The sequence below is a fragment of the Oryx dammah genome, unplaced genomic scaffold (assembly GCF_014754425.2).
Source record: "Oryx dammah isolate SB20612 unplaced genomic scaffold, SCBI_Odam_1.1 HiC_scaffold_14, whole genome shotgun sequence".
NCBI classification, from domain to species: Eukaryota; Metazoa; Chordata; class Mammalia; order Artiodactyla; family Bovidae; genus Oryx; species Oryx dammah.
In genome coordinates, this window is record NW_024070198.1 from 41,538,523 (window position 1) to 41,561,236 (window position 22,714).

The 22,714-nt window shown below is 52.9% G+C and overlaps 1 protein-coding gene and 1 long non-coding RNA gene across 2 annotated transcripts in view; both read left to right on the plus strand.

The window, feature by feature from the left end:
• The first annotated feature begins 15,578 nt into the window (after positions 1-15,578).
• On the plus strand, positions 15,579-17,314 carry HMX3 (H6 family homeobox 3). The gene is made up of 2 exons (XM_040254955.1): positions 15,579-15,978; positions 16,635-17,314. Exons 1-2 carry the CDS (start codon positions 15,579-15,581, stop codon positions 17,312-17,314), a joined length of 1,080 nt encoding a protein of 359 aa, XP_040110889.1.
• Positions 17,315-21,745: 4,431 nt separating this feature from the next.
• Positions 21,746-22,714, plus strand: part of LOC120873893 — a 2,313-nt gene continuing 1,344 nt past the window's right edge. The window contains exon 1 of the long non-coding RNA XR_005723557.1: positions 21,746-21,834. This is a non-coding gene — a long non-coding RNA (uncharacterized LOC120873893). The remainder of the gene's footprint in view (positions 21,835-22,714) is intronic.

Below are 22,714 nucleotides of genomic sequence, written 5' to 3' on the forward strand. Positions count from 1 at the left end.
GGAGGCAAAAGCCTTGCACAACCCTTCCAGGGTCTCCCCCTCTTATCTCTGGGAATCAGAACTGGGCTTGAAACTCAAGTCAGCTTGCTTTTCACCATACTAATTCTTTACCGGAAATGGGATTCACAGGTGGCTCAATGGTAAAGAATCCACCTGCCGACGGAGAGGACGCAGGAGGCTTGTCCTTAGGTGGGGAAGATTCCCCTGGAGAAGAAAATGGCCACCCACTCCAGTCTTCTGGCCTGGAGAATCCCACGGACAGAGGAGCCTGGTGGGCTACAGTCCATAGGGCCGTAAAGAGTCAGGCACGACTAAGTATGTAATTCTTTTCTTTTGTTTTCTTACTTTATTTTACTTTACAATACTGTATTGGTTTTGCCATACATCAACATGAATCCGCCACGGGTGTACACGTGTTCCCAATCCTGAACCCCCTTCCCACCTCCCTCCCCATACCATCTCTCTGGGTCATCCCAGTGCACCAGCCCCAAGCATCCTGTATCCTGCATCGAGCCTAGACTGGCGATTCGTTTCTTACATGATATTATACATGTTTCAATGCCATTCTCCCAAATCATCCCACCCTCTCCCTCTCCCACAGAGTCCAAAAGTCTGTTCTATACATCTGTGTCTCTTTTGCTGTCTCGCATACAGGTTTAGCGTTACCATCTTTTTGGTGTTTTTCTTTCTGGCTTACTTTATTCTGTATAATCGGCTCCAGTTTCATCCACCTCATTAGAACTGATTCAAACTCCTAGAGGAGAACATAGGCAAAACACTCTCCGACATAAATCACAGCAGGATCCTCTATGATCCACCTCACAGAATACTGGAAATAAAAAGCAAAAATAAACAAATGGGATCTCATTAAAATTAAAAGCTTCTGCACAACAAAGGAAACTATAAGCAAGGTGAAAAGACAGCCTTCAGAATGGGAGAAAATAATAGCAAATGAAGCAACTGACAAACAACTAATCTCAAAAATATACAAGCAACTCATGCAGCTCAATTCCAGAAAAATAAACGACCCAATCAAAAACTGGGCCAAAGAACTAAATAAACATTTCTCCAAAGAAGACATACAGATGGCTAACAAACACATGAAAAGATGCTCAACATCACTCATTATCAGAGAAATGCAAATCAAGACCACAATGAGGTGTAATTCTTTACTGTATGCCAAGGAAAGGGAGGAAGGAAGGGAAGAGAGGGAGAGAGGGAAGGCGGGAGGGAGGGAGGGAGGGAAAGAAAGAGGGAAGGAAGGAGGGATTAGAGAAAGGCCCACGTGCCTGGGGTTGTATCTCAGAGAATGGGGGCTCCTTGGGAGATCAGGGGTGGTAGGCACCTGGCTGAGAAGACTGCCCTCTCTACTCCAAGCCCCCTGAGAGTGGGCAACATTCTGCAGACACGTTTGAGGGTCGCCTAGGTGCTGGGCTCCATGCAGGCCCTGGGAGCCTGGATGACCCAGGGAAGTTGCTCTCAGAAACACTGGGGTCAGCTGTGGGGCCATGGGCAGTGCCAAAAAAAAGATGAATAAACGCAGCATGGTGAGAGCCTGGGGGAGTTGGGGAGGGACATAACACAAAGTGGGCACTCAACAGAGTTAGTTATGTGGTGTTTTAGAATCTGAAGCGGTGATCGCTTCACCCCTAGAGAAGCTTGCCTGCCACCTTGGCTGGAATCTTTGACTGGGCAGACAGGCTACACGCTGGGTGGCCACTGTTAACAAGCCCCAGAATGTGAACTGTTTGGAGGTGTCTGCCATGCCTCAGAACCCGACGGTGGCTCCTTTTCCAGGAAAGGCCGTCACAGTTGGACCATGGGGTCTGGTGTTGGGGGTGGGGGTGGGGAGTGAGTGGGCCTGAAGTGTCATTTAAGGGGATGTTTAAGCTCCACTCCCTGTTTCTAAAGAGTAATTTTCTGCAGAGACATGAAGACTAATAGGACAAACTTGGCTTATTTTGGCAAATTGCTCCAATTTTCCCACAATCTCGCCCTCCCCCTACCCACCCCCAGACCCCGTATCACCTGCCCCCACCTGTCTATTTGGACCACTTAATGCTCCGCATTCAGACCTAATAGAGGCTGTTTGTTTGGCCCTGGCCCAGAGGCTAGACTTGTTTTCAGGACAGAAGTGGCAAGAAAACCAATCTGGACATCTAAATCACAGCCAAGACTCATTACATAAATGATATATTTACACAATTGATCCTTTTTCCCACTGGGTAATTAATTCGGCATCGGAACTCTTAACGATTTAATTGTCATATGTTTAAACTGAAACGGTTGCCACAAATTTCCAAAGAGAAAAAGCAGACTGAGGAGAGGGCCTTCCTTTGTCCTTAGAGTGGGGACAGCCTCCCTTGTTTCAGAGTGGCCACCAAAGCAGGGCAGCGGCTGATAGCCCCTGAGGGGCACACAGCAAAGACCCTGTCTTGCTGCATTAGGTCCTTCCAGAGAGGGAGGGGGCTGGTGCAGAGGGAACTTAAATCCGGAAGCTACAGGCTGGAGTCCTGTTCTCGCCATTGAATAGGATGCTGCTGGTGCGCCAGACAAACCCCCAGAGCCAGTGAGCACACAGTCTGTGTCACTCCGCCCCCACACCACGTCTGCTTCCAGCTGCAAGCCTGTGTGTGTGTGTGTGTGTGTGTGTGTGTGTGTGAGTGTGTGTGTGAGTGTGTGTGTGTGTGTGTTAGTTGCTCAGTCGTGTCTGACTCTGTGCCACTCCAGGAGCCACCAGGCTCCTCTGTCCATGGAGTCCTCCAGGCAAGAATACTGGAGTGGGTTGCCATTTCCTCCTCCAGGGGATCTTCCCAACCCAGACATTGAACTCGGGTCTCCTGCATCTCTTTACCATCTGAGCAAGCACGTGTCTCTATTTTGGAGGACTGCCTTGGTGCTACTGGAGCCATTTTGCCCAAATGGCCAGATTTCTGGAAAAGCCTAAGAGTTTGTGCCCCTCGCAGGGCGGCCTTGACCAGACTGCCTGGAGGAGCAAGAACAGGACAGGCTTGGCATCCTTGCCTCTGACAAGGACACTGAGGAGTAACTGCCACAGAGGAGCACCCCTCCGCACCCATGGGTTGGAACTTGGCCTGACCTTGCACCTGGTTGGGTTTCCTTCCCTTCTCCCTGTGCGTTCTCTTCCCAGGACCCTTGGGAGCACCTCCTTACTTAAGAAATCCTCGCCTGAGGGTCTGCTCTGGGGGAACCCGTCCAAGGATAACTGCTGTCTAGCTGAGTCAGTTTGGCAGGTCTCGTGGCTTCTCTGGCCTCAAAGCCATCACCTGCAAAACAGACAAAAGAGTAACACCCATCTCCATTGTCATGGACCCCTGGCATTTAAGGAGGGTGTGTCTGTGCAGGCACTTCCCATCCATTGTCTCATTCAGTCCTCTCAGCAACTCCAGGAGGAAGATATGCATAGTATCCTCATGTTACAGATGAGGGTACTGAGGCACAGAGCAGCCAAGTACTTTGTTCACATTCACACAGCTGGTAAGTAGCAGGGACAGGATTCAGCCTGGGCATGCCGTTTCTACCCTTCTCTCATGCTGGGTGGGTGCAGCCCACCCAGTGGAGCTATGAGGCAGATGGAGGAGAAAGTTATGAAGCAACGGAGAAAATGCAGAGGGCCTGGGATCATCCCTAGACAAGGGACACTTGCTCTAGCCTTCTGTCTCACCTTAGTCCCCACGGGAGACAGGGGAGATTGTCCAGGTCCTGGGCACTGCCACGCTGCCATCGCCTCTGTGCAGATCTCATGGTCTTGTACTGCAGGACACCTTCCCCAGCCAAATCCTGCATCTTCTCCTGCCTCAAGAGGCTCCTGCGTGGCTGGAGGACTCCCCTCCCATGACACACGTACAGCTTCCTGGAGCAATTATTTTGGCCTTCTCCCTTAGTGGATAAAAAACACCTATGCAATGGGAATTCCCTGGCCATCCAGTGGTTGACTCCACCCTTCCCCTGGAGGGGGTATGGGTTCGATCCCTGGTCAAGGAAATAAGATCCTGAATGCCACAAGGCATGGCCAAAGAAACAGACCAAAAAAACAAAACAAAACAAAAAGCAAGACAAAAAAAAAAAAAACCTGTGCAATGAGGGAGTAGTGGTTACATTCTAATGCCACAAACAAGATTTGCTAAGAGAGAAAACAGCCAGGAGGTATCTGCATCATCTCAGGCCTCTCAGCTGGATTGACAGGGAAGGCGCTGGTGGAGATTTGATGCTTCAGGGAGTTCTTTGCTGGTTCCATTTGCTGGTTCCATCTGCCCAGATTCTCCGTGACCCTCCAAACCCAGGCAACCTGCAAGGTCTGACATCCCGAGCTGGTAGCTTCATACTTATGGGTATGCTCTATCAGGGCCTGGGGTGAAAGTCAGATAACACACATAAAACATTTAGCCTCAAGACTGTCTCCTGGTCTTTAAGTACACATGCTACAAATATTTTAGGGAGTTCATTCCCAGGCAAGGAGGTACCTCAATAAATTCAGGTCCACTACCTGCTGGGAGTGAGAGCGTAAAGCTGTGAGCACAAGGGAAGGTAGCTGTGATTTGCAAAAAGATTGCTGTACAGTCATCCCTCAGTAACCAGGGGAGTTCCACGACCTTCCCCAGATATCAAAATTCAAGGATGCTCAAGTCCTTTATACACAACTTCCATATAGCTTATGCATATTCTCTGAATACTTTAAAACATCTCTAGATTACTTAAAACACATAATACAATGTAAATACTAGGGAAATAGCTGTAAACACAATGTGACTGTTCTGTAAATAGTTACAGAAGCATGCCAAAATTTAGTAAATTTATTAAATTTTGCTTTTTGGAACTTTCTGCAAGTCCCCCCCCCGAATTTTTCTTTCTTTTTTTTTAAAAAAAATTTTATTTACTTATTTATTTATTTTACAATTCTGTATTGGTTTTGCCATACATTGACATGAATCCACCACGGGTGTACATACGTTCCCAAACATGAATTTTTCTATCCAAGATTGGTTGAGCTGCAGAAACCCACATATAGAGAGGGCTGACTCTACTCAGAAGTCATATCTCCATTCCACCCATTATGACTTTGGGTCCTGGGGCAGATTTGTCAATCTCTGCTTCCAAGTGTGATCTTGCAGAAATATAAGGATTCATTCAACACACGCCTAGCACAGCAGGTGCCCTAGAGTAGGCACCCAGGACATTTTAATGAAAGAATGATGGAGAATAAGGTCAGTCTTTCACTAAAGGCTTGCCCTTACCACTAGGCTTAATCTCTAGGTTTGGCAATCTGGAAATTAAACATACAGTTGAAATTAAATCCTCTGGGAGGCTAAACACTAGAATTACCAAACAAGAGAATTAATCTAATTCTATAAGACTTAGTATTTCTTATGTTCAACCTTTAAAAAAAATTACCATTATCCCAGTTTATTTGTTTCAAAGTCTGAAATCTTATTTATCTCATTTCCTAGTTTGTCTCCTCCACCAGAATGTGAACCCAGGAGATCAGTGTCCTCTTATGTCTTATTCACATCTGTCTCCCCAGGGCACAGGCTGGAACCCGACACTTAGAAAGTGCTGGAGAAATGTTAATCTTATTGGAGTGTGTGGTTCATGGTGGCTGTGATGCCGTAGTGATCTGGTTGCCAAAATAGGGCCCAGGTGGAACTGGACATGGGAACATTAAAAATCAGGCCAGTTTCGGGACATTCGTAAGTTGGGACAGAACACATCTGCATCAAAACTTTGAAATTACAATTTATGTGCACATATGGAAACATGGGCTTCTCTGCTGGCTCAGCTGGTAAAGAATCCACCTGCAGTGCAGGAGACCTGGGTTCGATCCTTGGGTCGGGAAGATCCCCTGAAGGAGGGCATGGCAACCCACTCCAGTATTCTTGCCTGGACAATCTCCATGGACAGAGGGGCCTGGCAGGCTACCGTCCATGGGGTTGCAAAGAGTCAGACACAACTGAGCAATTAAGCACAGCACAGCACATATGGAAACATACTATTGGGTCATTTGACCAGTGTTGTGTTTGAAACCCCAGAACTATTGTTAATCTGGAATAGATCAGGCTCGGAATATTATGGCTAAACCACTGTTGACTCTATCTTCTTGCTTTCTCTTATCCTGACTGGTTTTTTCCTACTTAAGATATATAAACCCAGATTCATTGATATCAATGAATCATCTGTATGCCTCAGCTCTTGGTGCATAACAAACCAGCCCAAACCCAGTGACTTAAAGTAACAACCATTTATTATCACCAGGTATTACTATGGGAGTTGGTTGATCCAGATTCAGCTGGGCTGAGTGATTCTGCTTCAAGCTGTGTTCAACAGGACTTAGCTCCTCACCAGGAGTTAGGCCCAGGTCTGAGCCCCAAGACAAAAGGGCAGTAGCTACCCCAGGGGAATTCTCTCCATCTTTATGGTATAAAACATCCAGGTCCACTGTCCGAGCTCATTTCAAGCCTCTGCTGGCAACATGCCTGCTACCATCTCACTGGTCTAAGCAAATCAGATTAGCCAAGCCTGAAGTCAAGGGACAGCCACAGGCACTCACCAACCACAGCAAGTCCAGGGCCAAGCTTGACATCAGTGGGGTGGGAAGGGAAATATTTCCAAGGATGTCTGACTTATTTTCAATAACAATGCAATCTGTCACATCTTCAAATCAGGCTTTCCTCTTATGTTCTCTCAAGTAGCGTATTTCCCCCATCTAAGGTGTATGTGCTTTTATAGTTAACATTTCTGAAATCAGGATATGAAGGACATTTAGCATGTATACTTTTTTAAGGCTGTGCTGGGTTTTCATGGCAGTGCTTGAGCTTCCATAGTTCCAGCTCTCGGGCTTAGTTACCCTGCAGCATGTGGGATCTTAGTTCCCTGATCAGGGATCGAACTTATGCCCCCTGCACTGGAAAACAGATTCTTAACTGCTGGACCACCAGGGAAGTATGTACTTTTTGGTTAGCTATTTCTTGCTTTTTCTTTTGCCCAAAAAGCTGTTATTAAATTGATGGTGCATTTCAAGACTGACACTGTCTTAGAATGGTGGAAATTCAGCGATTTATGATCAACTTCCCGGATATTGGAATCTCAAGTACATTCAGCTCTTCCCTCTCCCTGACTCCGGTGCTGAATTGGTTACCAGGTCCTGTGGCTCTGGCTCCTCAGTGAATCTTAAGTCCAGCCCCTCTTCCCTCCCCATAGCCATGTTCCTGGACCTAATATCCTCTTCCCTCAACTAGAGCCATAACCTTCTGCCTGGTCTCCCAGATGCTAGACTCTCCCTGCTCCCAGCCACCCTCAATCAGAGGGTTGATGTATCTCTGTGAATTTCAGCTCTGTTCCAACAGTGCCTTTGCTCTAACACTTTCTCTGGCTCCTGACTGCTACAGAATATCCCAACTCCCTAGCCTGGCATTTAGACTCTCATGACTTAGACCCAACCTGGCTTTACAGCTAACTCTCACTCCCACTGCCCCCTGCCTCACACAGACTATGTCCCACTCACAGCAGGTGGGTCAGCCCCACCCTGCAGGTGCAAGTCTCTGGGTCCTGCACAAGCTGTTCCCTCTACCAGGAATACCCTTTCCTCCCCTTCCATCCACACTTGTCGAAATCATCTCCATCTTAAAATTGTAGTTGTTTAGGCGCTCAGTTGTGTCTGATTCTTTTGGCGACCCCATGGACTCTAGCTTGCCAGGCTCCTCTGTCCATGGGATTTCCCAGGCAAGCATACTGGAGTGCATTGCTATTCCCTTCTCTAGGGGATCTTCCTGACCCAGGGATCAAACCTGTGTCTCCTGCATTGGCAGGTAGACCCTTTACTACTGAGCCACGAGGAAGCCCTGGGTCAGCCCCACCCTGCAGGTGCAAGTCTCTGGGTCTCCACACAAGCTGTTCCCTCTAACTGGAATACCCTTCCCATCCATGCTTGCTGAAATCCATCTCCATCTTAAAGACCTGGATTCAACGCCATCAGCCTCCCCTCCCAATAACCATGAGACTCTCCAAGAGAGATGTTCCTTCCCCTCCTTCCTTGTGCCCTCTCTTCTGAACTCACCTCCACGTCCTCATAGCTCGCCTCCTGCTTTCTCTCTCTCTCTGTGCTAGTACTGATCCATTCCAACTTGACTTTAATCTTTTTGTGGTCCCTATCTGCCTCCTGCCCTGGATGGTAAGGTCCCCAAGCCAGAGACCACATCTGTCAAGCTTGCACCCCTTTTGGGGGTGGCTGTTGACATATAGCAGTTGCTTGATACATGTTTGCCAAACTAAATTTATTTTTCAGCATTCTAGTCACCCCCATGTTGCAGAAAAAGCACACACACACAGGGAGTGTTAGCATGCAAATCACACAGATGACAGGGGCCTGCATACTTCAGATGGTCAGTTTATCTGATCAATCATTACAGCCCTTTCAGAGTTTAGAAAATGCTCACATCTTTCAGAGAGAAACCTTCAGAGCTATCGTTGCTTTTGGACCTCCTATTTAGGAGAAAATTGGGGCAAACTCGTGTCCTGGGATGACTTCCTTCAGGTTGGTGTTCCAGAAAGAACCAGCCTCGTGGAAGGTCAGTTATGAACTGCAAGTGTGAGAAGGTGCCCCTCTTTCAATTCTATCTAATCTACAGGAGTTTTTCAGGGAAGTAAGAAAAGGACATGACAAAATCACAGCACTTTTGAGCTGGATCCATCTAGTGCAACCCTTCACTTCACAGATGAGGAAACAAGAACAATCGAGTTCTAAAGGGGTGACATGGCTCAGTTAAACCACACAGGAGCCAGTGACAACCAGGACCGACTCAAAGCCAAGCTTCCAGCCCTTCCCCTCGAGTGAATGTTTGTGCCCCCTGGCCCCCCACACCCCTGCCCCCACCCCCACCCCGAATTCATACGTCAAAGCCCTAACCTCAGCTGTGATGGGTTGGGGGGTGGGGCCTCTGGGAGGTGATGAGGTCGTGAGGAAGGAGCCCTCTTGAATGGAAGCAGTGCCCTTATGAGATACGCAGAAGGTCTCTCCTTCTCCCACATGATCATATGGGGAGAAGGTGGGCATCAGAAGGTAAGAGGAGGGTCTTGCTAGAGCCCTGATCTCAGACTTCCAGCATCCAGAACTGTGAGCTATTAGGACAGCAGACAACGGTGTTTTCAAGGCAGTCTGAATCAAGACACCCCGTCACCTCCCTCCTGCCCTCTGTCCACCCCACAACCTTTAATCAGCTACCGCTTACCGGGCATGGACTAGGCGGACAGACCATGCTGACCACTGCTCATTCAGAACCTCATCTCAGCCCCACGACTGCCCTGAGAAGTGGGCAGGGTCATCACTGTAGTTCAGATGCAGAGACTGAGACGTAGGGGTAAATCGCTTGCCAAAATTGACACAGCCCATGAGTCCCTGATTTGGGATCTAAAGCACAGTCTGTCCGATTCTAAACTACTTATTCTATGCTTCAGCTGAATCCCTATTCCCCGCTCAAGCCCATAATAACCTACAACAAGAGCAGAGAGCTTTCTTTCGTGACCTCTCAGGAGTTCTCGAACCCCATGTGAAGACCTCGGTTCAGTCTGGCCTGTCTCTGCCTTTGAGGGCCTTGTACTACCTTCTAACAGATGGATCTGAGCTGGGAAGGGAAAGGCTGGGCAGATTGGATGAGAAAGAGGAATGCAAGTTGCTCATTTTTTTTTTTTCTTGCACCAATATTTTGGCTTTATTTTCTGAAAAGGAATAATAAATATGTCTGATCGTAGAGTCATGAGGAAGGTGTGGGAGGTGAGATGGGAAAGGGATTTTCAAAGTGCAGCACATATATAAGATTTGGTTAGCAAGGGACATATGTATACCTGTGACTGATTCATGTCGCTGTATGGCAGAGGCCAACACAATATTGTAAAGCAATTATCTTCCAAATTAAAAAAAAAAAAAAGACTTGACTGGGATGGCGAGTTCTCGGTTCAAAGGTTCTCCTGTGGGACCCTCAGCTCTGACTCTACCCAGACCCTCCCTTTCTTACTGCTAAGGACTGAACTGTGTCCCCCCTGATCCCAGCAAATTCATGTGTGGAAGCCCAATCCCCATTACAATCATATTTGGAGATGGGGCTTTTGGGGGGGGGCGGAGTAGGTAATGAGACTGGAGCCCTCAAAAAGGGACTAGTACCCTTAGAAGATGAGACATGAAGGACTTCCCTGGTGGTCCAGTGGGTAAGATTCCGAGCTCCCAATACAGGGGGACTGGGTTCCATCCCAGGTCAGGGAACTAGGAGTTTGCAAGATCTTACATGCGGCAACTAAGACGCCACACAGCCAAACAGATAAATAAACAAATAAATATTAAACAAGATAAGACTGCAGATATATATGGCAAGGAGGCAGCTGTTGGCAAACCAAGAAGCTTGTTCTCATCAGACATCAAATCAGCCAGCACCTTGATACTGGACTTCCCAGCTTTCTATCCTTCCCTCCTCTGACAAATTCTTCAACTCATTCAAGTGACCTTTCCAGAACTTAAACCTGATCAGATCCTCTTGCTTCCTGTTGAAAAATCTTCCACCGATTTTCAATTGTTCTGTGCCACCTTCATACGGCAGAAGAGAACTGATGGTTCCAAGAGAATGGGTCATTCCTCAGGCCCAGAAATAAGGAACACAGACTTCAAGGCTGGAAGGGAGGCAGCCAGGACAGCAGTCCTATGTGGACCATGGGGACGGTAAACCAGCTCAGTTCAGGTGACTCCACTGAAGGCTGAGAGGGCAAGACGCCCGCATCTTGGTGTGTGAAGAGAGTGTCTCGTGCACAGGAGACAGAGCCTAAAGTCCCTGTGTCCCTCGCTCCTTGCCCAGCCACCAGCAGAAACAGGAATTGAGTGGGAAGAAGTGAGGGAGCCCCAGGTGAGTCACAGGACCAGCTCCAGGGGACTCACAAGACAGGAGGCTTTGGAAAGTCTGTACCTGTGCCTGGTGGCTGGGAGGTGGACTTTTAAACAATAGCTTGATTGGTATACCATTCATGTATCACATGATCCATTCATCTAAAGTATAGAGTTCAAGAGGATTTTGTGTAGTCAGAGAATTGGGCAACCATTGTCACATCAATTTTAGACCATTTTCATCATGCCCTACAGAAACCTTGTACTCATTAGCAGTCAGTCTCCATTTGCCCTCAACCCCCCAGCCCTAGGCAACCACTTTTTCACTTATTGTCTCTATGAAGTTGACGACTGTGCCAACATTTCATATAAATGTAACCATACAATATGTGTTCTTTTTATGTCTGGCTTCTTTCCCTTAGCATAATGCTTTCAAAGGTTCGTCCGTATTGTAGCATATATCAGTATTTCCTTTCATTGATGAATAATATTCCAATGTGTGCATATATTCCATTTTCTCTAATCATTTCTGGAATGTGGATTTCTTGGGATACGAATCCCTTTGGAATTTGATGAATCCAACACTGATGGGATTTTCTTCTCAGGAAAGGACATTGCATGTCATTTCATACAATCAAGGACAGCATAGCTATGACCCATCTCCAAGGCCTGGGCATATTCTCAGAGTCATGGTCATTGACCCTTTCTTTGGCTGAATTCCTGGCAGCACTGGAACAAAAAGGAAAGAACTTTCCAGGAAAGAGGGCCAGAGCACATGGAGCCTGGGGGGCAGTGTCCTCAGGCTAACTGCAGGCTTTTGTCTATTCTGCCTACAGGAACTGCAGGTCAGGAGAGTTGAAGTGTCCCCCTCAGGACCAATGCAAATCCTGGCTATGTTAACAGTGGGGAGCCCCCGTCCCTAGGGTCTCTGAAATCTTGGCTAGAAGCCTTAAACAGTCCTTCCCATTCCACAGATAAGCAGGTGGACTATTCCAGGAAGTCGTGTCCAACTCTTTGCGACCCCAGGGACTGTAGCCCGCTAAGCTCCCCTGTCTCTGGAATTGTCTTGGCAAGAATACTGGAGTGGGTAGCCATTCCCTTCTCCAGGGTGTCTTCCTGACCCAGGGATCGAACCTGGGTTTCCTGCATAGCAGGCAGATTCTTTACCATCTGAGCCACTAGGGAAGCTCAGGTTTTGTAAGATGCGTTATCAAAAGACTTCAGGTTCTCATTAAACCCTTAAAAAAAAACAAACTGCTTTGGGGTATGAACAGGCTATCTGAAGGACCCTAATCAGCTAGGCAAATCGTCTACAATGGAAGCTGAATTCATTCTTTCACTCAATCATTCAGGCATTAACAAGAGGTTACTGAGCATCACTGGTTGACCAGCTGTGCGCTGAGTCCTGGGAGGAGGAATGAGACAGCCCCACCGCTCCCCGTGCTTCCAGCAGTTCACATCTAGCCTGCAGACAGGGTGGGAACCTAAGGGGTCAGTTAAAAGCAGGAACATGAAATCTGCCCTAAAACAGGGTCAGGAAAGAAGGGAGGCAGTGGGGAGAGACAGGAGAGAGCATTTGCTATGGTAGCCAGCTAAAGATCAGCAGAGATCCGCAGGTGTTTCACTCTCTGCTTGTCTCGGAATTCAGGGGGGAAAAAAAGTGCTTTTTTTGTCCGCAAGCCAAGACCGGGAAGAGTAAGCCCGCGAGTGTTTTTAAACGCTGTGTGCCAGGACTGTGGTTTCTCACCGGGAGCCCGCAGGTTTGGTTTGGAGGATGTCCCATAGAGGGCGCCAATTGCCTGACTTTGAATGGAGTTGCGGGCGCAAGATAAACAGGCTCAACACCGCTCGCCAGAGGGCGAGTGAAGGTCTCTGTTCCCGTCTGGGACCCTATATCCCGAGCTTTCTGGAAGAGGCAGGGGAAATAAATCTTTTTTTAAAAAAATCTGTGCTCCTGGCTGTTGAAATTCAGCATTCCTGAAATTTAGGGGATGGGCTGGGGGTGCTGACGCCCGAGCATCTCATCTTTCTGGTCAAGACTCACATACACCAGCCAACGCACCTGCGCGCCCTTGGCAGGGAATACACCGTGAGAACTTGGGACCAGAGAGAGTGAGGGAGTGAGGTTCCGGCAGCGGCGCCGCAGGGTGCAAGGTCTACTGTTCCGGCGGACTCTTCGCCCGCCAGCCTGCTAGTCCCAGGTTGCAATTAGCCAAGAGCCCACTTCCCCAGCCAGAACTTTGCGGCGAAGTCTGCGGAACGCTTCTTTCTTCTCGGGCGATGAGCAGCTTTCCTGCTCGTTTCAGCTTAAAGAGCTCTCCTTGCGTCAGAACTTTCGCCAAGTTCTGCACGCTTCTGCCTGAGACTGGAGCGCTCCTGCAACGCGCGCGCGCGCAGAGACACGCAGGGGCCACTCCGTCACAGTCTCTGCCGGGTGGCAGGTCGGTGTGGGCGGTGCCCACTGAACTGGTTTAGACATAGACGCCTCCAGTTATTTCTGTAGCTTGGGAGGAAATGACTTCCGGGTGTCCAGCACTGGTTGGGTGACCTTGGCCCGGTCTCCTCTCCAGGATCATTTTTCTATCTATAAAACCTGAATGTTCAAGTCTTAGGGCTGTAACTGGTTCTAAAGTCAGATTTTTGGATGGAATAGCGTTTTAGATTCCAGCAAAGCCCTGTGCAAACTCGAGGAAGTGATGATAATGAGGCTAATAATTGTTTATGGAAGCACCATTTACAATGATTCCTGGTTCCCAAAGCAAATCAATACAGGATTCACTACAGCAGGTGAATATTTGCTAAAAGAAACATGAAATGCGCCCTTTGAGATTTGGTGGGGAAAGGTGGGAAGCCCCGGATCGGAAGATAAAACGTGCCTACTTCTCAAATGGGTGACTAAAGCAGTCGCGCCAGCCGATGCAGGGCGGCCTTGAGTTAGGTGAGGGCTAGAGTTAACGGGAAAAAAAAAAAAAAAAGGACGATAGTAGAAGAAGGGGCCACCAAAAGACCTCCGGTGTATGGAAGCTCACAGTGCATGGAAGGGAGTGACAGACACTTTCCCATTTTTCTCTGACTAGGGACCTCGCAAGCAATTCTGGTTTATTTGATGGTTCGAGTCTTAAATGCCTGCCTTCCAGCTTTCTTGTGCAATTTGGAGAGTTGATTTTAAAGTCCATGGAGCAGAGTAACCTTCCGTGCAGCTCAGAAGTCCAGCAGGGTTCTCCAGGGACTTGACGGCAGTCGGGACGTGCTGCGGTGCCGTGCCAAGTCCGCCGCAGAGGAAGGTACGCCGTTGTGCCTACAGATCGCACTGCCCCCACTGAAGCGTTAGGCGGCTCCAAACGCTGGCAGGAGAGGCTTCCCGGGAGAAAGTGCATTCTCGGGGCAAGGGGCTCAGAGTTGATCCTCAAGGTTTGGGCCCCGGCGGCCAGACTAGAGGAATGCCCTGCAGAGCGTCGGTGCCCATTGCCCCACCGAGTGACGCCCGGGCATCAGCCCATTTTTCGCGCACACCCGGTGCGTAGAGACGCACAGCCGCTCCTGCTCTCGAGGGAAGGCTCTCTCCTCGGTTTACCAAGGCCAAAGGCCAAGACCACGCGGATTCCTGAGACCGCGGACGCGGTGCAAGGACTTTGAGTCCAGGTCCCTTCCTGTCGACGAGACGGTGGGTGGGGAACCCAAATCCCCTCTTCTTGGCTGCGCTTTTAGCTTGATTTAGGGAAAATGCTGGACCCCCAAAGGGTAGGCAAGTGCTGAGTTCACCGCAGATCGGAGGTCGCGTCCAGCCTCCTGGGCTGGCGCTGCTTGGCTCTCCAGCTGCGTGGGGGCGGCGGACCCCTGCCAAGCCCCTGGGGGGCGGAGAAGAGGCAGCTGCGAGCACGGATAACCCCGAGGTGACCCGGGCGGGCCCGGCCCGCCCCTTCCCCCTCCCGCAGGCCAGGCGGCTGGTAGCGGGTCCCCGAGCTGCAGGGGGGAGAGGGAGGCGCGGGATCCGGGCGCCGCGGCTGTCAGTGCGCTCCGACCCGGGGCGCCGCCGGCTCCACGTCCCTCGCTCGCCTCCTGCGCTTGCCGGAGCGCTCCGAGTGCCTCTTTAGCAGGAGCCAATATCCTTTTGTGCTAATAGGCTTGTCCTCATTTGCTGCCTAATTGGACTATATAAAGCCAATAACAGGCGGGCTCTTATAGCCCGAAGCCAAAGCGCCAAAATCCGAGGCAAGGCAAGGAGGGGGCGGTGGCGCAGGCGGCTGCGGGGCCCGGCTCGGGCTGCGCCTTCGCCTGCCTAATCCCATTTGCCATTGTACGCGCCCAATCGCCGTATACTCCCCGCATTTAACTTGGATGACATTTTGATTTCATCATTAGCATCCGGCGCCGGATTGACGCAGCCCCAAGCCGGGGACTGCTCTTGCCGCCTCCTCCCCAGGAGCCGCCGCCGCCGCCGCCGCCGCCGAGCCGCCTCGCTCCCTCGGTGCCGCGGCCGGGCCGCTCCCCGCCCCTCGGCACCCCTCCCCCATGCGAGCCCGCCCCGGCCGGGCCCTCACCCCGCCCTCCTGCCGCTGGATTTGCGCCCGGGGCGGCCCCCGACTTTGCGCCCCGTAGTTGAGTTCCGTTTATGGTCTGATTTCCGGCGCCCGTCCGCTCGCCCAGCCGCCCGCCTGTCCCGCTCCCTCCCTCCCGGGGACTCGGAGGAGAGGGGACCATGCCGGAGCCCGGGCCGGACGCCCCCGGCACCGCTAGCGCGCAGCCCCCACCGCCGCCGCCCCCGCCTCCCGCGCCCAAGGAGTCCCCGTTCTCCATCAAGAACCTACTCAACGGAGACCACCATCGGCCGCCCCCTAAGCCGCAGCCGCCCCCACGGACGCTCTTCGCTCCGGCCTCAGCCGCCGCCGCCGCCGCCGCCGCTGCGGCCGCTGCGGCCAAGGGAGCCCTGGAGGGAGCCGCGGGCTTCGCGCTCTCGCAGGTGGGCGACCTGGCTTTCCCCCGCTTTGAGATCCCGGCGCAGAGGTTTGCCCTGCCCGCGCACTACCTGGAGCGCTCCCCGGCCTGGTGGTACCCCTACACCCTGACCCCCGCCGGCAGCCACCTCCCGCGACCTGAAGGTACCGACCTCTCTTTGAACTTTCGTTGTCTTCCCCCACGAGCCTTTCAGCACTGCGTCCCATCGCAGCCCTGGGACCACTCTCCCACCCCCGACCTGCATTGCAACCCACAAATGCGCTTGTTTGGCCAACTTTCTCCGTCCCCTAACTTGGAACTCCTGCCCGCGCGCTCTGTTGCGCTGCCCGGGAATCCAATCCCACTTGGTGAGAAAAGAAGTGGAGTTGGAGCGCCAGCATGGCGCTCCCTGGGAAAAGGGATCTCGGGCACGAATGGGGGGGGAGGGAGGCTGGGACAAGGGGAACCTGGTCTGGGTGAAGGGAGTGACCCGGGGGTGCCTAAGCTGGAGGCCGAATCTGTCCGCGGGCCCCTGGTGGGGGAACTGAGGGAAAGAAACCGGCCATGCCGCCGTCTCCGGGTCGCTCCAGCCTGTCCCCGGGAGAAGGTCGGATGTCGGGGCGCGGGGCCCCTCTTCTGGCCCAGCCGGGAAGGAGGCCCTCGGAAATGGTGAGGCCTCGAGGCCTGGAGCCCGGAGGCTGTCGCGGCGTGAGCCTGCGGCCCCCCCCCCCCCCAGGCGCCAGGCCTCGCTAAAGGCTGTGTCCTTGTGCGTGTGTGTATGTGTGTGTGTCTGTGCGTCCGTCTGTCTGTCTCTCTCCAGCCTCGGAGAAGGCCCTGTTGCGAGACTCCTCCCCCGCCTCGGGCACCGATCGCGACTCCCCCGAGCCGTTGCTGAAGGCCGACCCAGACCACAAGGAGCTGGACTCCAAGAGCCCGGACGAGATCATTCTGGAGGAGAGCGATTCGGAGGAAGGCAAGAAGGAGGGCGAGGCGGCGCCGGGCGCGGCCGGGGCGAGCGTGGGGGCGGCGGCGGCGGCGGCGACGCCGGGCACCGAGGACTGGAAGAAGGGCGCCGAGAGCCCAGAGAAGAAGCCCGCGTGCCGCAAGAAGAAGACGCGCACGGTCTTCTCGCGCAGCCAGGTCTTCCAGCTCGAGTCCACCTTCGACATGAAGCGCTACCTGAGCAGCTCGGAGCGCGCCGGCCTGGCCGCGTCCCTGCACCTCACCGAGACGCAGGTCAAGATCTGGTTCCAGAACCGCCGCAACAAGTGGAAGCGGCAGCTGGCGGCCGAGCTGGAGGCGGCCAACCTGAGCCACGCCGCGGCGCAGCGCATCGTGCGCGTGCCCATCCTCTACCACGAGAACTCGGCCGCCGAGGGCGCAGCGGCCGCGGCCGCGGGGGCCCCGGTGCCGGTCAGCCAGCCGCTGCTCACCTTCCCGCACCCCGTGTACTACTCGCACCCGGTGGTCTCGTCCGTGCCGCTGCTCCGGCCCGTCTGAGGCCCGAGAGGGGAGGAGGAGGGAGCGCCCGGCCCTCTTCCCAGACCCCGGAGGAGACTGGGCCGGGCAGAGGGCGCCGAGACGTCCAGCGGCCTTCGGGAACCGGGGCTCCGGCGCGCGGCCCCGGCCTCCCCTCCCCAAGTCGGTAGCGTTTTTTTGTAAGTATTTGCAATGCATTTTCGTGCAATTCACCCCTAATGGATTTGAGGCGCTTCCCCTCTTACTTTTGGTTTCGGTTTATATTAAGAGAAAGCAAGAAAGAGACATTTCCAGGTCAAATATTTCAGCTGGAAGCTTTTGTAAAATGTGCGATCCTCTCACCCCTCCACCCTCACCCCCACCCCCACCCCCCCACCTCCAGATTCTCATTGCGCTGTGACTTTTTGGGTTTATTTTTATACAAGGAAAGTAAACGCAAAGCCTGAACCCTCAGTTTATTCATTTTCTAAAGAACTATTTTCAGAAGTCGAGAGGGAGACAGAGAGAGAATTCATCTTGTACTTTTATTCTGGATCTCTGGGTGTGGCTGTTCCCCTTCACTCCAAATCAATTATTCCCCAATTTTCATAATCTGAGCAGCTTCTCATAAGAACCCAGACAGGCCACTTTTCTCTCTCCTCTCTCCGGCAGAGGTCTGTTGCAGTTCACCTCTTCATCGGTCCCTTTTTGTGATGGATGAATTCTCTCTAAGTGTTTAAAGGGAAAGGACAAGATAGCCCACAATCAGACTTCTGATTACTGAAACACCCCCACATCTGGCCTGGTGTGAATGGTCTTATTTATTAGTTGCCTCTGTTTGGGAAATTTCATTTGTTGGTAAATTATTATTAATATTCCTATTGTTACTTTGTTCCCTGTTTTGAGAGAGTGATTTCAATATTAAAAAAACCCAAACAAACCTATTTTTTTTATCCTCTCCCCCTACCTTTTTGTTCTGCAGTAACTGTTGTAGTTTTGACCTGTGCAATATTGTACAGAATTTCTTGAGAGCCCTGCTTCTTCCTCTGCGGAGAGAAGCAGACGTTTTCAATGTCTAATCCCAGTCAATCGTTTATGAGGAGGAAATTAAGAAGGAGAAAAGGCGGAAGGAAGGAAACAAGGATAGGTAGCTATGCTTGAAGGAGTAAGATAGGCATACTGGAGCGCTTTAAGTGAAGGACAATCAATTTAGGAGAATTTTAACTTATTTGATAAATGTACAGATTCTTGTAAAGTTCACCCTCAACTCCTCAGGGCTCCTGGCTCTGCCACCCAATCTTTTTCCTTTCTGTCGGCTACACCTGTTGTTCCGCGGTAGTTTGTCCCTCCCACCCATCACCCTCCCCTCTGCCCGGATTCAGGCCCTTTTTAAGAAAAAGAGGGGGGGGGGTCACAAAATATTGTTACACTTCATGTTGTCGTGAAATGGAATTAATTAAAAAGAAAAGCGAAGCATTTCCTGTGGCCAGAGTGTGTAACTTTGGACGGTTTTCCCCAGAGCAGGTGTCTCCGAACTCTTTTCTGCCTCGCTCTCTGGCTGCCTCTGCAGACTGGCCGAGTCCGACCTCGACGTACACCCCTCTAATCGGGAGGCGGCGGAGACAGAGGCGGCTTTGTTCGTGACCAGAGCTGCGCTCTCTCCCGGGTACCGTCCGCCTCTTGAAAAGCCCGTGCGAGCAAGGGAAGAATGCGGGGCGGAAGGGGTGAGGACCTGGTCTTATCTAGTTCGAGAAATCGAGCGCAGCGACAGCCGCGAGCTGAGACCACTGGTTATTTCCGATCTCAGGGCAGCCGCCTCGAATTCCGTTCCCAGGCCGCAGGGTCCTTTAGGAGCCGCGAGTTTCTGGGCAGAACATCCCTGGGCACCTTGGGCCCGAGCGGGGTCGGCTCCGGCTGCCTCCGGGATGCGGGCTGGGGAGGGAAGAAGGGAGTGAACTTCGAGTTTAGCCGGGGGTGGGGAGGGGGGCAGAGGCCGATCGCGACGTCCAGCTGGGAGCGGCCAGGCCGCGAGAGGGCGACCCTAGGGAGGCGAGCCAGCCCTGGAGACCGTGGCTCGCGACTCCGGTATAGGGAGGCCTTCCCAGGCCTGGAGGCACTGTAGCTCCCGGGGCGGTTCGGGTGTGGACACGGTCATGGTATGTCCAGTGCCGGGGAGCAGAGGCCACCCGACTGTGGCGGCGGCGGCGACCGAGAGGACTGTCTCCTCGCCGCGGCCAGATCCTTTTCTGTGCACCGTGCCAACGCCTCGCGGGCGCATGGTTTCTTTGGGTCCCTCACCGTGATCCCGGCCGCTCAGGTTGCAAGCGCAGCGCTGACGGTTCCCAGGCTCCCGCCGGGCCCCGGCCTCCACGCTCCGCGTGGGCCGCCTGCCAGGCCCCGCGCTCCCGGAGCCGCTCGCGAGCGCGAGTTCCGAGGGTGGAGGCAGGTGCTCGCTCGGGCCCCTCTCGCCTGCGCGGCGCGGCTGCCTGCCTCAGGGCTTGGGGTCTGCACGCCCGGTTCCTGGCAGGGCGTATTTGAAGCTGGGGAGCCAAGAAGGGGGAGATGAGGAGCCCGGAGACGGCGAAGATCTCGGCGAGCACACCGCGGGCGCGGCCGCTGGGGAGCGCCTGCACGCGCCCCTATGCCCTCTCCCAGAGCTTTACAGTTGCTCAAGCCCAGTCCACACGATTGATTATACTGTGGCTGAAACGTCGAGTATCGTTTTCTATCGACGGGAAACTGCCTCCAAATAAACTGGCATGCGTATTTATGGCAAGATTTAGCCTGGACCTCAGTGGAAGACAGATCTGCCTTTATTTCCCTCTGGTTTGGGATAAAAACGAGGGCATGTGTCACAAGTGAAAAATAAACAGAAATTCGGGGGCCAAATATGTTGTTCCATGTGTTACCTGCAAACAGAGTGATGCCTTTTACTGTTGGCAATACTAACTGCGGGACAGGCCAATAACAGCTCATTAAAAATAATGTTGCAATAGCAAACACGTTCTTAGATTTTACAGCCAGAACACGATGTTATCAACCACCAAAATACTTCTTTATTTGTGTTTGGATTCTAGAAAACGGTTCTTGACTGACCCGGTCTCTACAAAGTCGAGAAATAACTGGTTCTTCACAGGCTCAGTTGATTCTATGTCCCGGCCTCCCTTTCCCTCCCTTTGAGGACCCCTGTTGCCGTAGGCCGGGGAGTCCCTCCCAGGAGCCAAGGTGCATGCCCTGGGGGAGGAACGTGGCTGGGCTGTGGCCTGGGACTGGCTGAGATGTGAGCCTAGAAGCCTGCCCAGGCAGCAAAACCTCCAACTCGCTCCTGTTGGGTGGGGGGGTCACAGTATTTCTCAGGATGCAAGAGACAGCGTGGAGGCTGCTCGCTGAGCAGGAAGCATTCTAGGCTCTACTGCAAGCCTGTTAGAGGCCAAGACAGCACTTGGTGAGACTGAACTGGCCTGGGGTCATCGGCCCCTTGCCCCCCTCCCCCCCACAGAATGCTTCTGTAGGTGCTGCTTCTGCAGAAATTGCCAGGAGCTGCTGGAACCCCTCAGCAGAAGGGCTTATGTGGGCTGGGTGAGGGTACCTCCACTCAGCTCCTCCAAGACATCTATGCTGGGAAGCCAGAGCTGCTGGTATCCTCTAACCTAGGGCACTGAGCCAACATCCCTGACTTTATCCCTTTCAATGGTGGAATCCAGCCTTCTCTCTGATCCTAACTTCAGATCCTTTCCCCCATGGGAACCCCCAATTAAGTCAGTGCAATAGCATCGGCTTCCTGGCTTAATAGTTTCTGCACCATCCAAACAGACACACACGCAAACAACATACAGGATACGTTCACACTCATAGGTGATTTAAAACACTCACCCCGCCACACACACACACTTTAGTTAGAGCTCCTGACAGACCGCATATGCAGGGGTTCCCAGGGTGCAACCTGGATATGTGTTTAGCATCACATCTGCTTTGTGATCACACAGCATCACAACAGCAAACACAGGTACACGTTTCTCTGGTGCCAGGGCAGCTGGTTTCCTCTGATGGCCCCAGGCTAAGGCAAGCTGGGAAGATCCTTGGGGAGAGGATTGGGTAGGGAGCGAGGTGGCACTGCAACCTCTGCTGCACGAAGCTTGAAATCTTTCAAGCAGAGATGCCTCCTGTTCCCTCCTCACCAGCCACCTGGGACAAACTGTGGACGCCGCCAACATCCCACTGCAGACCCCCATATGCTTATAGGCCAGGACCTCACTCGGAGCCGGGGGGGGGGGGGTCCCCCTGTGCCAGGCTCTGAGGACCAGCGAGCATCTCAGAGCCGTGGGAGAGCAGTGAGCAAGCTCTCGAGCTGTTTCTGTTGGCAACACAGATGTATTTCTTTTATTTGGTAGTAAATAGAGCAGGTGTGTGTACATCAAATAAAAGCAAGACAGATATAAACTGCCCCCTCGCCACTGGACGCTTATTCTGAACCAGGACGTCCTTTGGCAGGCCCTGGCACGCCAGAACCCCAGAGCGCGCGCTGGAGGGTAGAGCGGGGAGAAAGAGGAGGAGGCACGCAGGTCGGTGGGATTTGCTTTCTCTTCTGCAAGCGCACGCTGGGGCAGCCTGGGCCCGGGCGATGGGAGTAGGGGTCAGAGCAGCGGTGGTCCAGAGGACTGAGCAACTTTCGACCCTCGGGGGCTCTGGCGAGAGCTGGCGTCGTTGGGCTGCCTGGGCCTGGGCCAAGCGTTCCTGCTTCTACCGCGCGGGGTACCTGAACTTCCCTGGAGAGGCCCTGCGGGGGCTGGAGACTTATCTGAAAACCTTCCTACCCGCCTCCAGGGCCCCATGTCGCCCCACCCCTCGCGCTTGTCCACGCCCCGGGACCTGAGACCCATCCCGGAGGTTTTTACTTCAGCGAGCCAAGCGTGGACCGCCAAGCGGCTAGGAAAAGACCCCGCTAGTGGGTCACGGCGACCGGGTCGGAGTGTAAAACCCGTGAGCCCCATGGAAACCCTCACTTGGGGGTCCAAAGCACAGCTGGGGAAGCCCCTGGGATGTCGCCTTCCCGGGCACTCGCACCTGGCCGGGCAGAGGCACTTCTCCGCCCCTCCTCCGGGCTTCCCGCCCACTCTCTGCTCGCCCACCCCCGCCCAGCCTGTTGGCCGGTCTCTGCCTTTTGGGTGCGAGCGATCCGTTCGCCGGGCCGCGCGCACCTCTGCACGGCCAGGGGTGCACGTGCGCCTGTCGGTGCGCGGGGCAAATGGTGACCTTTGGCCTTTAAACATTTGGGAGGGTGCTGTGGGCGGATGGCGGAAGAGAGGAAAGGGCAGCAAGGATAACCGGGAGTGCTGTACTCTGGAGTCCCGCCTGGTGCCTCGGACCCGGATACTGAAATCTGGGATGCGCCTGTTCCCGAGCTTGGCGCCTCTCGCGGAAATACCCCGGAGGCTTCTGGGG

What these genes read in the sequence shown, in the direction of transcription:
- HMX3 (XM_040254955.1), top strand. Translation starts at nt 15,579, where the DNA reads ATGCCGGAGCCCGGGCCGGACGCCCCCGGCACCGCTAGCGCGCAGCCC. An exon ending in CCACCTCCCGCGACCTGAAG is followed by an intron (nt 15,979 to 16,634) that starts GTACCGACCTCT and finishes GTCTCTCTCCAG; the next exon opens with CCTCGGAGAAGGCCCTGTTG.